The 18637-nt window shown below is 44.3% G+C and overlaps 1 protein-coding gene across 4 annotated transcripts in view; it reads left to right on the top strand.

Annotated features, from left to right (window-relative positions):
- Positions 1-816: 816 nt before the first annotated feature.
- LOC147439297 (translocon at the outer membrane of chloroplasts 64-like) overlaps positions 817-18637 on the top strand; it is a 108344-nt gene continuing 90523 nt past the window's right edge. For all 4 annotated transcript variants that reach the window (XM_086485168.1, XM_086485169.1, XM_086485170.1 and 1 more), the window contains exons 1-3: positions 817-1320; positions 1778-1930; positions 2017-2141. In XM_086485168.1, the coding sequence (XP_086341294.1) occupies positions 941-1320; positions 1778-1930; positions 2017-2141 (658 nt within the window). In that variant the 5' untranslated portion in view covers positions 817-940. The remainder of the gene's footprint in view (positions 1321-1777; positions 1931-2016; positions 2142-18637) is intronic.

Here is an 18637-nt window from a genome sequence, read left to right as displayed (position 1 = left end):
TATAGTAGCTTCTCTCACACTTAAAGTACCACATTGGACTTTAAGTGGGAGGTTGTTGGGGTATAAAGCCCATTGTGGTCGCCTAGGTAAGTGGGCGGGCCGCCAGGTATGTACACATATTCTTTTGTTAAAACCTAATGAGAACTCACTATGCTCTACACATTACAGTAGAGCGAGTTCACCATATCGTCGTGCTCTTCTTCTCGCACTCTCTCTCGCGTCGCACTTCCGCTCGTACTCCTTCAATTCCCCACCATCTTTGCCAAGTTTGCACTTTCCTTATCTTTGTCAAGAAGGCCGTCGACAAGACCTCTAAACGTTACATGCCTTGTAAAGGGCGGGCATTCACGATGCTAGGCTCGAGCTTCATGGAGGACATTGCAAGAGGTTGCGAAAGGCACCAAAGCATGACGTGGTCTCTCTCTCTCTCTCACGGTTTCTGTCCAGCATCATGGACCTGTGGGCGCACTAATAGAGGTCGTGAAGTATCGTGGATGGAGTGGAGTGGCCGCCAACGTGGATGCAAGAAACTCAAGGGCATGGCCATCTCAGCATGCGCCGATTGAGCGCAACTCGAGGGTGTGGCCATCCTGTGTGGCCCTCTGGAGGAGCTGAATGGACATCCTGCATGGCAAATGTTGCACTATGGCTGCAAGCACTTGCAGCCACGTGGAGCAAACTTATGTCTTTTTAATAAATAAATAAATAAATAAATAAATAAATGTAATGTTTTATTAATGGGAATTGGGGAAGATCCCCTTAGAAAAGGGAAGGGCAATGCACCCGAATAATGAGCTTATTTTTCAAGAACTTCTCGAATGTGTCAATAGCGGTCGAGCTCAGATACGAGTGAATGATCCAATGGCTAATGGAGACACGACTTTTAGTGAGCGAGGTGGAAATTCAGATGGAATGAGTATCTAGGCAGCAGCAATTCCTCATGTGGCAGGAAGCAGACTCGACGCCATCGCCAGAGGCGGGCAGGGAGGGCCTTAGAGAAAACAAAATACACGAAGAAGGCAAACGCAGTGGAAGAGCTAGAAGCAGTGGCGACCTTATAATCCGACGGCGAGATAGCGTGGACGGCGGACGGTCTGTTGCTGCTCGCTTTGCTTCCCGTATGGCATCTCCTTCGAACATCTGGGTGCTTCTCGGTCTTGGCATTGCTGGTATCCTCCTCCTCACTCGCTCTCGGAAAAAGCAAATCAGCAAAGATTTTGGCGCTTTCATAAAGTACCTGGAACTCCTCCCCCCTCCTCAGCCTGCTCCCCCCATTGCTCCCCATCCTCTCAGCAATCTCACGTTCGCTGTCAAAGACATGTAAGTAGTAAATTGTGGAGATGCACTACATCATGTTTGCTTTTGATATTGCTGAAAATCAACGAAAACATTTGCAATATTTTTCATTTTTATGCATATCGGTTTGTTTGGAGTATGGCCTCGTGGATTGAGGCAATGGATCCCTTGTAGTGTAGGGTGCCATATTAATTCCGTTTTAGACACCACTAAGTTACGCAATATTGTTAGCATTGGCATGCCCATGTGGATCGGATGTGGATGCTGGAATTGCCTGCTCAATGTAAGTCGTAACTTATGATGCTAACGAGATGTTCCAGCTGGGAGAGGATGAGTGTTTTGGAGTAGTTCGGTTAGTAGTTCTGGGAATACTGGAAAGGAAAAAATTAAGGCATGCAGAAGGTTTAGGCTTTATAAAACTTGAGTTTGGATTCTGCAATCCTATCCACTGATAATTTCTTTGAACTCCTTTTATCTGCAGTTTTGATGTGGAAGGTTTCATTACTGGCTTTGGCAATCCTGACTGGGAGAGGACTCATGAACCTGCTCTACGTACTGCCCCAGCTGTTGCATGTCTTGTGCAAGCAGGAGCGACTTGTGTAGGCAAAACCCACATGGATGAAATGGCCTATTCGTACGATTTACAATCAATAAGTAAAAACACTAATGTTCCTAAGGGGTTTTGTTCACATTATTTGCTTGATTTTGCTTTGTTCACAGATTGATAGGGGAAAATAAACACTATGGAACCCCTGTTAACCCAGCTGCGACTTCTAGAGTCCCAGGTGGCTCTTCCAGTGGGTCTGCTGTTGCTGTTGCTGCAGGCTTGGTGGACTTTGCCCTTGGTAAGTGTCTAGTTTTGTTGAGGTTAAGATATGTTTGACACCATCAGCTCTGAGTATATGCAACGTGCTGTCATATTGCCATACTTCTGTGTACAGGTGTACGTGCGTGGTAGTCACCAGGTGCGCATTAAGCTGGAATTAGTAAGGGCCAGAATTTGATTTCTAGAAGAAGACTAGTGATTCACAATCATGATGCAATAGGGATCTGTAGAGTCTAGACACGTTACAAAGTTAAGGTGGGTTTTGGGCTAGGAATTGGTATGCCTGGAAAGCCAAGTGGCCAGAAGCATGCTAAGGGTGGAGGATATGCCTTTTGTGAACATGTTTACAACTTTTTGTCGGCAGAATGCTCTTAGACTCTCTATAAAACATAACAACACTTGATGAGGAGTACTGATGATGTAAATGGTATTTAGTCTATGCTGTGCATGATGGAGTCAGGTTTGCCTTCATGCCAGATGCTAGGTTACTACACCATGCTCACTTTATGGTTATAGGATGTGTCGAGGCTTATGAGATTTTGGGTCTCTCCATTTTGGGTCTCTCCCTTTCTCGCTCATGTGAAAAGGGCTAAGGCAGTCTGTGCATGGATCACAAAAGAGTGTGTGTTTTTTTCTTTGTAGAAGGTGCACGAACCTAGGTAGGGATTCCCACAGCAAATTAAAGAATGAAGAAACTATATTTGTTGGCTTTTGTAATCAATATTGAAAGTCTGATATTAAGTTCACTGCAGAAAATATGCATGAAATGCTGGTTTTATTCAAGAGATCTCGGTTTTATTGTTCAATTCTTTCTATTTTCTTTGATGTTGTATCAATTCTTTCTATGAACTTTGTACTAAGTTCACCGAAGAAAGTATCCCCCATGAGGTGTTCATTTGCTTCATAAGATCTCCTTTCTATTGTATGAATTCTTTCTAAGTAATGCTGTGTTTATTGATAGGCTCAATACTGCTGAATCTGCTTTGCATACCTAGTGCCAGATGAAAACTCAATTTGCAACTAGAGTGATACATGGCTGAAAACTGCAGAAAACAGAGACTGACCCGGTATACACGTGTAGGAACAGGGGTCTTGCTTCACGCCAGCCTACCGGGTGGGTGCAGACACGAGATGTAGTCGGAAAGGTGTGTCTACCTCACATATGACTGGGCAAAGCCACAAAACAGCCTTCAGTCCCTAATCTACTTCTGGGAGTTATTGGAACCACCACCAGACAGGAGGTAAAACACCATTTATGTTCAGTTCCCTGTTTGGTCAGCCCGCGAATTACGGAAAGTGTTGCTGACGTGGTACCTGTACAGCAGGCCCGCAAAACGCGGAAGGTGCTGATGTGGCATCCACTGTACGGATGACAGAATTTGCGCTGCTTTGGGTGGTTTTTATGTGAGAAGATCCAAGGCCTAGCTTTTGGGCATCCCTTGTACTGTTTATAAGCGTCTCTAGGGGCCCGGGGGCCACTTGAGGAGAGCATTTGGATGCAAAGTCTCTAAGTGTTGGACCCTCGGAAATTGGTACCTTCGTGATTGGCAATCAATAAAGAAATACCGAAAGGGATGCCAATCTTTGGCAATCAATAAAGAAATACGGAAAGGGACGCCAACCTTTGGGGCCAGTGCATGTGGGAGCGGAACTCCGCGGTTTCATGTGGATTCCTCCTCTCTCTCTCTCTCTCTCTCTCTCTCTCTATTCTAGTGTGGTAGTTTGGTTATAACTTATGCCATTTCCCTCTTGAATAACAGGTCTTGAGTTCAACTCTCGTCGGATAGATCTTTGAGGTCTCTTGGATTAGTTTCCTATGACGTTAAAATCCTCTTCTTCTTTTTCTTCTTGTTGTTAAATTGGCTTTATCTGACAGAAAAATAATTTTAAATGAATTATTGGATTTATAAGTGAGGGTTTTCTCGCTTGGAATACCACGGAAAAATAATTCTAAATGAATTATTGGAATTTTAAGTGAGAGGGTTTTTCTCATTGGAGACATCCGAGTACAGAGTATTCCTAGTATGTCATTCAAAGTAATGACGGGAGCACTATGAACGGGAATATCTGTAAGTCAACCAGGAACGGGTACTTCTGATGCGTCACATCGGATGAGTGACAGGGAGCAGGGGGATAAGTATCCGACCATCTGGGAACGGACATCTTTGATGCGTCATAGGATGGGTGAGATAGAGCATCGTGAAGGAGATTGTACCTTAAGTTCGGTAGAAACAAGGACTAGGTGATGGGTATTCCTCATGCGTCACAAGGTGGGTGACGGGTGCATCGGAAAGGGGATATCCATAGTCGAGAGGATATTCCGAAGTGTGTTGGAATTGTGCACAAGGAAAAGCAAGCACTTGAATGAAGATGGGCTCAAAGGAAACTTTGAGGAAAAACAGATGCTTTCTAAAAAAGTGGAATTGCTTTTCGGAAAAGCAAATGCTTTCTCGCGAGGAAGTCTATGTCTGCATTGCAACTGTGCATGTGATTGCATCTTGGGACGCTTGGGAAGTGCTGTGAAAACATTGTTTTTAACTTATAAAGTTTTATTGAGTTTTTAGACAGATTCAGACCATTTTTAAAGGTGATCGGCCGCCCACTTAATAAGTGGGTAACCTATGATTAAATAAAGCAGTATAAACCAGCCGGCGATTTTTCTCTCTTTTCCTTGCCGCGATCTCTACGTGAGCAGCCAATGCTCTGCTATCTTTGCCGTGGCTAGGGAGCTATAAAAGCATCACACACCCTCTCTCAGAGGGAAGATCGGTTTTTGCAAGAAGAAGATGCTGCTGCAGATTTCATCCGCAAAGAAGACGTTGCCGGTGATGCCCATGGCTGCCCCAAGTGTACCAGATGTCGCTAGGACCCAGTTCGCGAGTTTCCTCGCGAAGAAGTGCCTACAAAGTGTGTTTCCATCGCGACAAGTTGCTGTTTTTTCTCTGTTTTCAGCCCATAAATGTCGTAGACGGGGCTGATTTACGAGAAGGAACCCGAGAACACACCTCTTTTGTGTGTAGGATTGGAAGAGAGGATTTTCTATGTAGAAATCTCTTTCGGGGAATTGCTTTTCGAGAACTAAGTTGCGTTTCAAGCGTCGAGACTTTTAAGGTAATGATTTTCATGTTATGATCTCTAAGTATTTGTTTGCAGGTGTACTTCCTCTCAGTGAGGGAGTAGGAGCAGAGAAAGGGCTCTGAGGAATTAGAGCCAGATCAGCCCAAGGGTTTCGTACCCGAGTTTGGGAAGTAGATCCACGGATCGGAGAGAGGTAGTCTCTTGAGTTGTGATCCGGAAGTTGAGATTCCCATTGTTCGGGAAAGCAGAGTTCTTCTGCGGGAAGAGGACTCTGGAAACAGAGTCGGAAAAGAGTTGTAGGGATGCTGTGCCCTGAGTCTAGAAGGTGAGATCCAGAGGGCAAGAACCTTGGTTCTCGAGGATTTGGAATAAGGAACAGAAGTTCCTTGGAATAGGGTTTTGCCCTAGGAATAGGAAGCTGAGGCTTTTGGGAACCATCAAGTCTTATTCTAGAACGAACGTGGTAATACGTTCGGTTCAAGTGCTTGTATATACTTCTCCTCAGTAATAAAGATACTATTACGGGGGGGGATCAACCCATCTTCTAGTCCCTAGTTACCAGTACAGTGTCGATCTTCTCACTCTCTCTCTCTCTCTATTTATTTCTCTTTATATCCTTTGGCTTTAGTATTAAGTATTAAATTCTATTTATCCGAGTATATTTTATATTGTTATGCGCTCCCGTTTGTGACACCTTCTTCTTCTTCTCTCTCTCTCTCTCTCTCTCTTTCTCTCTCTCTCTCTCTCTCTCTCTCTCTATTCCAGTGCATATCAATTATTTGATTTCTCGCTCAGAGTGTCCAAGCCTGTAACAAATAGAGCACGCTATTGTCCTTGAGGTGGTCAAGACATCGGGATTGGAAATGTAAATACTGTGGGGAAATGCATACGAGTACTGTGGCTCGTGTGGTTTGGGTGCGCAAATCATTTGGAGCTTGCGAGAAAGTGGCACAATCATTGAGAGATCAGCTTATTGTAGAGAACTTCCGAGCAGTGATTTCAACAAATGTGACAGGATCGTAGAGAGCACAGAATGCATTGCATCATTGAAAGAGATAGAGAAGGAGCATTGGGCCAACCCGCAGGTGGCTGAAAGAGGGCACGTATGGATGATGTTCTTCCACGTGCATGGCAAACCACGTTATCTTCTCGTGTGAATGCACAATCTTGGGTGAAAGAGGGGCAACAAATTGTCGAGATGGAGATTCTCTGCATATGAGAGTGCAACGTCTTCTTCAATGTGTTATGGATTGACCAGTGGAAGTGGATGGTTCGAGCGATTGTACAGGTTGGCCCAACAAAGTCATGGAGCGGTCTTGACTACACAATGTTAGATGAGCTGAGCGCTTTGATTGATAAAGCTTCAAGACGTGTTAAGGTTGGATTGCAAGTGTGAGTGTACTATTATTTCTGACGGGTGGAGTGACATAAGGAAGTGACACATCATCGACATCCTTGTGTCGTCGTGTTTAGGCACCTACCTCTTGCGTGCAGTGGATGTAGAGGTGGCAAGTGAAAGGATTATATGTAAGTTCATTTATGGCCATATACGACAAGCAATCGTTGAGGTGGGGGTAGAGAATGTTGTACTTTTAGTCACAGATAATGCATCAAACTGCAAGGCCATGGGGGAGATAAGGCCATAGGAGAGATGGCGGAGGCAAAGTTACCGAGCATTGTGTGGACTCCATGTGCAACACATTGTCGTGATTTGCGTATAGAGGGCATAGGTAAATTGTCATGGGTGCAGCCTATTGTCTCTTATGCTACGAAGATCACTATCTTCTTTCGCAAGAAGCATCAGGTTTTGTCCATATTTAGGATCCATTCTACAATGGACATGATTAGACCCTCCAAGACCGGGTTTACTGACATGTACTTAGTGCTTTAGAGGCTCTACAAGGTGAGAGATCCTCTATTGGAGACCATTGTGGACCCGAAGGGGAGGTTGTTGCACCATGCTCAGGAGGAGTGTACTAAATATATATAGAGGAGAGAGCTTTACGAGAGTTTTTGGCATGAGGTGTGGTGTCTCATAATGACTCTTCAACTCGTATATGTTCTCGTGCGGGTTATTGACATGGAGGGCTTTACATTGGGTCTTGTTTTTCATCTATTCATGCAGGGTGGAAAAACCACATCTTCTTGCCAAGGTAGTTAGGTACGTAGTATTCGGTACAAATTCGGTACGTAGTATAGAATGGATTGAGTTTTTAGGTACATAAAAATTCGTCCTTTTTTCCACAAAGCCTAAAACTGAGAGGACTTCATACATTTACTTATGTATTCACCAAGACTTAAAATAAAGACTAGCAAATCAACAGTACACCGTCACAAATACCAAAAATGGAGTCCACGACCCTAATTGAACAATGAAAAGGCAAAGCTGAGATTAGCTAACCATTGATCAATGTCTACAAACAAATAGTATCAGATGTTTGCTATCGTGGTCACATAAAACTAAGAGCAAAATAAATACATAATGAATCATGAAAATGATAAATCCAATACTGAAGTCTGGAGTCCCGACTCTAATAACTAGTAAGCACTAAAAACCGCACACTTAGTTGAAATAGGACTGAATATGATGATGAGGACTGAAATTGGCTGGAATAGGATTGAAGGACCCACCACGAGAAGGTTATTAAATTTATTAAAAAAAGAAAAAAGAAAAAAAAAGTGTACGGAACCTATCTGTACGTACTGAACCGTACGGTACGGATAGAATCCGTATGTACGTACGGATGCAACCTTGCTTCTTGCACCATGCTAACACTAGAGCGGTAAGATCTTGGCTCCTTGTCTTTTTAATGTTTTTTAAAAAATTTTCACCGCTCTTTTTATCATCGCAACGACTTACTTGCCATGTTCACATCTTCTTTGCAGGCGTTCTGAGATCTTGGCTATTGTAGAGTGTCGGTGGGCATTCATGATGAATGGGACGGTTGCATTGCTTCACCCTCTCTACAAGAAGCCCAACTTGTTTCATGATACCATCTTGTCCACATTGCAAACACATTACATCAATCACCATTCAATGAAATGTTCTCTCATGTGGAGGAGTTGGTCATTGATTCGAAAGTTTGTGAGCTATATGAACAATCTTGGGCCTTCTTTTGTAAGAGCTGTAGCATTGAGAGAGGAGGCTTGCAAGCTTTCTTCGACAAGGTGGCAGGTTTATGGAAGGATAGGTCTTTCGAAGCTTTGTTAGCTCTCTCTGCGCATTGTTAGTGTCACAAACTGTTGATGTGTCAAGCCACTGAAGAACGGAGCCAACATGCAGATCCCTACCGAGGAACCTAAACCCTAGAAGCAGCAGCAGAAGTTTTACCAACTTGTAAAGTCTTGCCGAGTGGCCTATCTTTAAAGAAGAGTTCCCACCAACTTATGGGACCTTGTCCGATGAGGCCCAAGTGACCTAAATAAAGCAAGACCCATACAAAAGCCAGGCGTAAGTACTAATGACGTGGCAAGAGCTGTATGGAACCCCGCATTTTACGTTGGCTGTGCTGACGTGGTACCCGTACAGATTTCTGCGTTTTACACTGATGACGTGGCATGTGTGCATGTGCGGAAGAGAGAGAGAGAGAGAGAGAGAGAGAGAGAGAGAGAGAGAGAGAGAGAGAGAGAGAGAGAGAGAGAGAGAGAGAGAGACACCACAAACGCAAGATATGGTGAAGAGGGGGCGATCAGCCCCCCATGACTACCATGAGCAGAAGACCCTCAGTACAATAAGTATGTTGGAAGTGGGTACCTCCCTGGCCCCATGTATAGGTGCCCAAGGGGAGGTAGGGCAAGGCCTGATAAAAATCCCCACGACCCAATAGAAAATGATATATGGAAACATATGTGGGCGCCTGGACAAAAGGTGGACGGCCGGCCTCAAACTCGGCCGGCCGGACCAGGTATGACCTAGACTATGGGTGGCAGCCTTGAGACATACTAGTCGTACATGTATGCCCTAGACTTGTGAAGCAGCATAGTGGTGTAAATCTAACACCCCCTCTCAGCACCTGATGCTGAACAAACCGGGTGAAGCCGAAGATGTGAGGCAAATGATGAAGATGTCTGCTGCGATGTCCACTAAGGATGCTGCGATGTCCACTAAGGAAACTCTGTGAGTGTAGCAGCAGTCTGGGGTGTCACAACCTCCGAGAGATCTCCATGGTAAAGTGACGTCACGAGCAGTGTAGCAAACTATTGTACTCTGCCGATACAGGGTGAAGATACTGCGTGAAGGTCCCCAACTAAGTGTGAAAACAACCCCCTGTCGTAAAAGGAGTGCCAATAGACCAAACCGTTTGGAGAAAATGGGAAAGCCTAGGAACGTCATGAGAATGACCGGAAGCCTGTCAATGCATGAACCTATAACCCAATGTGGTGAGATGGCTAAGCTGTGTAAAACTCTAGGAAGGCGAGATGTAGCAATCTGCGCCATAAACGTCCTCCGAAACAAGACTAAACAGTCTGCACTGTAGAAGCTATCGTAAGCTGCAGCAATCATCGAGAGACCGCACGGACCACCACTGGATGGTGTCTTGTCAGTAGGTAGAGTAATCCAAGATGAGGGGAAAGCTAGACTCAACAGTCTGCGCTGTGAAGGACCTCTGTGATGGAGTGTGTCAGACCAATCTGTGTGGATCGTAATCATCTTGTAGAAGAAGGGAAGCCAGACTGAGCAGTTTGCAAAGAGGAAAGGCGAGACCAAACTGTCTGCGCCGTCTTGCTTGTATCTCCTACCTCCAATCCTTCGGTGTCAACCGAAATAGAATCCGCGCCAACAATGCCAACAAACCGCCACTCGGTGTGGCTCTCAATGTGAATGAGTTGGGAGTGGCCTACTGCCCAGGTCGGGGGATAAGTCTGCTGTAAGGTTACGGAGGGTGAGTGTTAGCAACTCTAAAGGTAGCAATCCAAATGATAAGGAGTGTAGAGGAGCAACTGCACTACCATCCAAGCCTGTCACAAATTGATGACGTGGCAGTTCTGCCTGGACACACGCGTGCTGGACGTTGACGTGGCAGCACTACGGATTCCCGGAATTTCCACTGACATGCTGACATGGCAGGCTGTACGAACAGTCCCGCTTTTTGCGTTGACAATTGTACGGAATTCCATTTTTTGCGTTGGTTGCTTTTTGGGGCAGTTTTTAGGCCACATGCTTTTAGGAGTTGAATGCTTTTGAGCCTAAAGCTTTTGGGACTTTTGCTTTTGAGTTTAACTGATTATGGGACTCTGCTTTTGGCATCCCTTATAAGATTAAAAGATCCCTAAGGGCCTCACTTCTTAGAGCTTGGAGTTGTACTTTGCTCAAAAATTAATATAAAAGAAATACCGAAAGGGGCGCGAGTCTTTGTTGCATGGTTTGTCGACCAAATTGAACCGTGATTTTGAAGTTGTGAAGTATTTTAAGTGAATCTCTCTCGTGTCGCGACATATTCTAGACTTAAAGTGCCCAAGCTTGTTACAGTGGTTCAGAGCGCGGGCGATTTCTCTTCTACCGGGAAGTATGATCCTTTTCTCGCGGCACTTATGGATTTCAACAAGAAACAGTTGACTTATTCTGCATCTGCGAATGCGGGAGGAGATCACGAAGAAGATTCTCATGAGCAAACAGAGGAAGAGTACGGCCCACCTCGGCCTACGCAGTTCGTGATTGAAGAGATGGAACGTCGACAACTCGTTGACGAGGCAACGAAGCAGATGATTAAAATTGCAAAGAACCCAAAATTTGCAAATTTTTTGTCTCAACAATCCATCACAGAAGTGCATGCTCAATGGAAGAAAACCACCGAGCCACCAATCAAACCGGTGATCAAGAAGCCTCCTACTCCGAGAATGTATATCGAAGAAGAACTCCATGATGGGGTCCAAGCCCAAATCAATCAGCTTTTGGACACGAAGAAGCCGTCGAAAAGCAATTGAAGCAACGTAACAAGGGAACTAATTTCCGCGGTTATTTAGGTCCAAAATCCACTTTTGAAAGTGCCAGAAAGCAGAAGAAGCGTGTACGCTTCGAAGGATTGCCGTCCTCATCTTCTGACAACTCGGACACCTCATCTTCTTCTGACTTGAGTGATGAGGACAGGAAGGGCAAGAAACGACGGAAAGATCACATGTTTTATGCAAAAAGAAAGCATTTTTATAGAGCCAATCATTATGATTTCCTCGACGACAAGGGCAAAAGCCCAAAGAATTCAAAGAGGGAGGATAGGTAGTAAAGTTTGAGCACTTGTCAGGGTTTCGAGATGCTCCCAAGGCTTTAGCCTTTGTCCAACAGTTTGACATAGCATTTTTTGGAGGCCGCTATACAGAGCACTCCAAGATCAGACGGGCGGCATCCTTTCTGAAAGGCAATGCACGGACATGGTGGTCCACTCTGTTGTTAAGGAACAAGCGCCGACAAAGTGGTTGAAATTTAAGAAACTCTTTATTTCTTCATGGCTCACACAAGAATACGAATGAGACGTGATTACTGACTGGAACCATGTTCGGATGGTCAAGACAGAATCTTTGGATTCTTACTTTGAAAGATTCTGGGAAATTTTTCTACCTGTTTCATCCTTTAAGAAGATCAGTTTTAAGGAGTAGATTGAACAATTTTGTTGTGGGCTTTCCAAAGAAATTCGAGACTACTTTCTCGAAAGGAAGTCCGAGTCTATACAACAGTTGATGGTAGGGGATTTGCTATACATTCGGGTAAATTGACTTACCTATCAAATGAACCTTCAACAAGTCATAGCAAAAACAATCGACAAAAGATAGACGACCTTCTCTCTCAGAAGACCAAAGAGATGAATATTTCAATGCAGGAAAGTGTTTTGAATGTAGAGAACAAGGACATATCGCTACATGGTGCCCCAAAAGGGCACAAGAATCAGGATGACTCGCAGATTGAAAGAACAGTAGGATGAGGAACAGATTTTTGAATTAGCATTATTTTGCTTTATATATTTTTATTAAATTTTGAATAAAACTAATGTTTTATGAAAGAATCTGTTAATTCTAGAAAAAGAGCAGAATTAAGAATGAGATGGAGCAGTGACAGCTCTTGAATGAACCTGATAACAAATCATGAATCACGACTGATTCAATGGAATGAATGACCGGACCACTCTGTTCAGTATGAACTTAGTGATAAATTGGGATCCCCGGAATTGATTCTCGCACACAACAGTGCTTGAGGCGACAGATTCTCGCAACATGACAGTGCTTGAGGCAAACGATTCTCGTACACGACAATGCTTGAAGCGAATGACTACCTGCACACGACAGTGCTTGAGTCGAAAAATCTCTATAGACATGATCGCAATATGGGATTTGTTAACCCGACATCAATGAGGTCCAGAATGGATCTAGATGTGGTTACTAAATACGTTGCTGGCAGTCGTTGTGTGAGATTTGGAATGAATATTTATGTGATTGATTGTCGTGTGATGTGATGTCATGTGCGGTGATGGGACTGTCGTCTTTGTGCACGTGCTCGATGTGTTGTGTCTAGTGCGTAGGTACTAACAGTCAATGTCTATCAAGACAATTAATGGCTTTTGTCAGTTTTTGCAGGCATAATCGAGGGCGATTACAATTCTTTCAAGAGAGGGGTATGTCACAAATTGATGACGTGGCAGTTTTGCTCGGACACACACACGTGCTGACTGTACGGACATTGACGTGGTAGCAGTACGGATCCTCGGAATTTTCGTTGACATGCTGACATGGGAGGCTATACGGACAGACCTGCTTTTTGCATTGACAGTTGTACAGAATTCCGTATTTTGTGCTGGTTGCTTTTTGGGGCAGTTTTTAGGCCACATGCTTTTAGGAGTTGAATGCTTTTGAGCCTAAAGCTTTTGGGACTTTTGCTTTTGAGTTTAAATGATTTTGGGGCTCTGCTTTTGGCATCCCTTGTAAGAATAAAAGAGCTCTAAGGGCCTCACTTCTCAGAGCATCTGGACACAGAGTTTGAGAGCGGAGGACCCTGCGGGAGTTGTACATTGCTAAAAAATTAATATAAAAGAAATATCGAAAGGGGTGCCAATCTTTGGGACCAATCTCTCTGGGCACGAAACTACGCCGGGCCGTGTCAACCAAATTGAACTGTGATTTTGAAGTTGTGAAGTATTTTAAGTCTCGTGTCGTGGCAGATTCTAGACTTGGGGTGCCCAGGCTTGTTACAAAGCCAAGCTCCGGGTGACTCCGGATGTAGTTGCTGGATGCTTGATCTCCGTATCTCGTGGGTAAACTTTCCAAGAGAGTCTAAAGCACTGAAGTCCCACTCCAGTCTCTAGATCGAAGCAATGAACCTGTCCAAGAAGAGATCCAAGATCCTCTCCCTAAGTCCATGTAGATGCTTCTGCGTAAGCAAGTGATCTGACGTGTGGAGGTCAAGTGGTAAGTGTCTGTCCACCCAAGATGGTGGTGTCTCCTCTGAGAATGTCAGAATTGCATATGCCATGAGCATGGCCATATCTCGTGTGAACTCTGATGAGTGCATAGGTGTGTCCATAGCAAACCACAAGTCACCATCCCCTCTGGAGTCCGCAACCGCCGAATGATGGCTGGAACGAATGGATCTCCCAAGGATCAAGAAATAGGATCTTACGTCGCCGTAGAAGGTACCGTCTCCAAAGTTGTAGCAGTCCAAGATAACCGCTCAGACAAGCACCGGATGGTGTCCCGACGAGCAATGGAGTGATCGACCCCACTATTGGGCATTGACGATGTTAGTGGGGATGTCGTAGTATTTAGTGAATACTATGCATGATGGAGTTGATGGTTATATTGTCTTGTGGGTGACTACCATGGGACTATACCTTGCACTTTCCTTTAAGGATGAATCTGGGCTTATCCCAGATTCATCTAGGTATATAAAAAGTCAGCTTGCTGTCTGCCCAAAAAACGCTGCAAAGGGTGCTGAAAACGCTGCTGTAACAGAGAATTCAGCACGCCTGTATGCCACTGATCGGTACGGGAGCGTCGCAGAGGTTCATATGAGGGGGTTCTTGCAGTTCGTAGTTGTCAGAGGGCTAAAAACAGAGAAAAAACAGCAAGTAAAAGATGCCAAAAAAAAGCCAATCTCGTGCCTGACCATGGTGTAGATCTGCAAATTCCAGGCAATGTAGAAGACTCCCGCGAGTGCCTTGGCTTGTTTTCCTGGACGTGAGAGATGAGAGGGAGTGAGGGAATAACATTCTTGCCTCGAATGAGAACGGCTTGCGACACATTATCTTTGATGAGAAACGTGAGCTTCTTCGAATCGATAATGGGCTTGAACTTGTGAAACCACTTAGTGCCCAAAATAATATCACATCCTGCAAGTTTAGAGACTACAAACTGATGAGTGAATTGGGTTTGTTGATGATTAATTTGACATCACCACATTCTTGAAAAATCGAAGCGTCCATGCCTTCAGAGAACCCCTCCACTAGGAGGGTGGGGATAGTAGAAGTCTGAAGATGTGCACGTTTCACAAGAGATTCACTTATGACATCTTGAGAACTTCGAGAATCAAACAACACAACAACTCTTTGACCATTGACATGTCTTATAACATTTTATAAGTTCATCCTCTTCGAAAGTCCCTCTTGCATAGCTTCTTGCTCTACCACACTCATAGCATTCACTTGAGGGGTAGAGTCAGAAGTTGACGCAGTAGAGGCTTCCTTTTGAGATACTTTCTTACTACACTCCCTTTTCATGTGACCTACTATGTGACAATGAAAACACCTTATGTTCCTTTGCATACAACGCGTGTTCTTTCACTTAATGGACCACATAAAACTCCTTGAGCAATCTTTTTATCCACTTTTCTTTTACCCTTATCCTTCGATTTATCGCTCTTTGCTTGAGATTGAGATGGAGAATCATGTTGAGAAGAAGAATTGGAAGAGTTCTTTTTATTGTTACCATTTACATTAGAATTCTTGTCCTTATCTCTAGAGGAGTCATGAGAGGAAGAGTTACCATTACGTGAGGCCGTCTTGAGCTTACCCTTGTCGTGCTTCATCTCTTGGAGTTGAGCCAAGCGTATAGCTTCTTGCAATGTCTTTGGATCACCGACTTCCACATCAAACTTGATCGAGTGGTCTAGTCCAAAGAGAAAGGGCTCCAACCTTTCCCTCATCCGATCCTCAATTGTCCACCTAAGTGAAACACACGATTAGCATAAGACATCACAGGTTTATCTTGTTGAGACAAAGCCTAAAAGTCTTCCTTCAATTGCTTCAGGTATTGTGGAGGCAAGAAGTGAGTCTATAGATCCTCCTTGAACTCCTCCCAACTAAGCTCGATGGGGGAACGGGGAGGGACTTGAAATGAGCCGCCTTGTGGATGTCCTCCTTCTCCATTCACTCATTCTTCTAGGTGATGGCATCACCTGTGAGATGCATGGAAGCCAAGAGAACTTTGTTATTATCAAACTTTTAACAACCGCAAAATAGGATGTAAACTCATGCAACCAAGAATAAATGACAATAGCATCCATCTTACTGTCATACTTACTGAACGTAATCTTCTCGAGGATTGGTTCATGGACCGTACGTGTAGCATTGGTCGCCTCCGCGATGGTCTTGGCAAGCTTCTCATAATCTGGCTCTGAAGGTGGGGTATTGGATCGGACCGCTAGAGATGTAAAAAGATCACGCATGGCTGCCCTTTCCACCCTACGAGCCTCGACTTCAGCCCCCAATCGACGTTCCTGTCGCTTCGCCACTTCCACGCACTCTAATCGACGTGCCTCCTCCGCTTTTATCTACTCTGTTCGTCAAGCTTCGTCTTGCCGTATCATCATCTCCATCATCATGCGCATCATAGCCTCCATGGGATTTGGTGGCAAAGAGGGAGGGGTAGGAGGAGGGCTCATGGGAGGATTCGTGGTTGGAACTTGCTCGCCTTCTTGATTGGAGGTCTCCATACGGCTACGAGTCTTGACCATGCCAAGATTTCTGCTCTTGGTTCAAGGAAGGTTGCAGATGAATCTTCGAGAGACTGTCTACCTCCTCATCGGGCGCACCCCGCATACAACACGATATACAATTGGTTGCTATTTTCTGACGCTCAATGGCAGACCTGCAATTCCAAGAGAGGGAGGAGTATACACCGAAGGGTTGCCAACACAACCAAAGACACAAGAGAAGAAAGAACTTTTTGGGGATTAGCGGATTAGTGCAAAATCTTCAAAACTCTGATACCAATGTTAGGCTCAACGGAATTGAAATGGTGAAGATCTAGGTTTTACACTTCTACATATCTTTTACCAATGTTACTTGCAACCAATGGACTGCCTCTTGGATCAACGATGCCCTTGTTGGTTATTGACAAACTATAACCTTTGCTGCCTCAATTGGGATGGTGTGAACCAAACTACAAATCGGATGGATGCTCATAGAGCTAATGGCGGGATATGCAAACGCCGATGACCACGAAGGTTATCGACCAGCCCATGTTGCCCCTACGTGGGAAGATTGGCGAGAGCAACGCCAAGTGGGAGATGAAGATGGATATGTGCTTTGGAATGTCCATGAACCGTGGCAAGTCCTCTGTATAATGTCTCATGAAACCGCCAAGTAACTTCTCAAAGATAGAGGCTCCTCTTAGGGCTTCGACTAGATTGCTGTATGATGGAAGCTCTAGATGAATCCTCGTCTCTACAAAGGATGTGGCTGCGAATGTAGGCTCACGATGCCTGCAAACTCCCACGGTGGTTGCTTCGGATTGGAATCCTTTGGATTGGGATTGATGGCCACAAAAGATGCAGATGGTGTGGACCCGATGTGTTGCCAAAGATGTGTACAAATCAATGACAATGCAATGCCTCTTTTGGAATGATGGAATTTTCCAAGCTGATGGGAGAGATGGTTGTTCGAACAATGCAAAGAGTCCAAAGCTAATAGGCTAATTTGGATGCCGCCTTTCTTTGTCGTCATAGGCCGCTGACAAATCTTGATACTTGCAATCAACATCTTCATGTTTCCAATGTATATCTTCAATGATGTGATTTGTCATGTCGAGAAGTTATGATTGCAAATATTCATGCTAGGGTTTCTTAATGTCGAGGTGGCCGAGCGTAATATGGAGGTCTACTTGTACAACACGGATTTAGTAGAAAGCAAAAAGGTTGCACTGGCTAGTTCTCTGCTGAAGGACATTGCATTTCTTTGGTGGGAACGACGGGTTGCTGACGGTAAATACACACCTTCTTGGGATAAATTTCGGCACGCTATTCGCAAGGCGTTCGAACCTGCCAATGCAGATTTTCATACCCGGTCCTCTATTCGCTGCCTGAGCCAGACTGGTTCCTTGGCCGCATACATCATAGAGTTTCAGAAATTAACTCTAGAAATAGAGAATCTCAGCCCCTCTGATAAACTACATAGTTTCATTGACGGCCTTGAACCAACCCCGAAGGATGATGTGCACAAATACAACCCTACCACTTTAAATGCTGCAATTGCCTATGTGAAACATCTTGGCGATAATCGGCACCCTACATAGAGTTTTCTCCTTGGTGACCGATCTTCAAACAATGCTTGCTCTTCACAGCGCAATCAGAGAGAACGCTATAGCCAAAGTCAGCAGCAACAAGTTCAGCTCAAGCAACAAGCAACGGAGTCTTATTCAACTTCAAGATTCTACTCTCAAGATTGACAATATCAAAGCATATCTCCTTCAAATGCTCCCCTCGATCGTGGTAAAGGACTTGATTTTTCTCAAGATGGGCATTCCAATACTCAGCAAGGCTCTTTGTCAAATGCTTCTTCGACTTCGAAGAAGGATGGATTATGTACAATTTGTGGTGGTGACTATAGATGGTATGCATGTCCAAAGAAACCAAATCTATCTAGCTTGAGAAGAACTACCAAAGCGGAAACATCATCAAATTCCGAACAACTAGCTTCTGCTAAAGATGAAGGAAAATCTCTGGTCAGTACAATTCGTGTCTCAGTGGATACGACTATTCTTATGAACCATGCTCAATGTGATTTTCAGTTTTGGAACCTCTCTCAAAGTAAGTTTTGAGCCTTCTTGGAACTCTCATTGGTCGATTCTTTAATGTTTTGGTGGGCAATGGATGCTCAAATAATTTCGTTAGCACTTAGATAGTTCAACAGCTTGGTTTACCAACTCAAAAGACATCTCACTTTTATGATGTGGAGTTAGTAGATGGATCATTTTTAAGTTGTGATGAGACAATGCGATAGTTGCAGCTCGATATTCAAAATTATGCCGATCAATTGGATTTCGAAGTCATGCTTTTATCTTACTATGACATGATTCTTGGTTGGCATTGGTTATTCTAGTACGATCCAACAATTAGCTTTCGAGGACCTACTATCAATTTGTTCAAAGATGGACGTGAAGGGATTTTACACGGGCTTTATCATGCGGAACGAGTCATACAAGATTCATGTGTACAAGTCAAATAGCATGACACAGTGG

The sequence above is a fragment of the Adiantum capillus-veneris genome, chromosome 16, assembly GCF_014529385.1.
Source record: "Adiantum capillus-veneris isolate H3 chromosome 16, ASM1452938v2, whole genome shotgun sequence".
In the NCBI taxonomy this organism is placed as follows: Eukaryota; Viridiplantae; Streptophyta; class Polypodiopsida; order Polypodiales; family Pteridaceae; genus Adiantum; species Adiantum capillus-veneris.
This window is presented reverse-complemented; position numbering and strand designations above follow the sequence as displayed.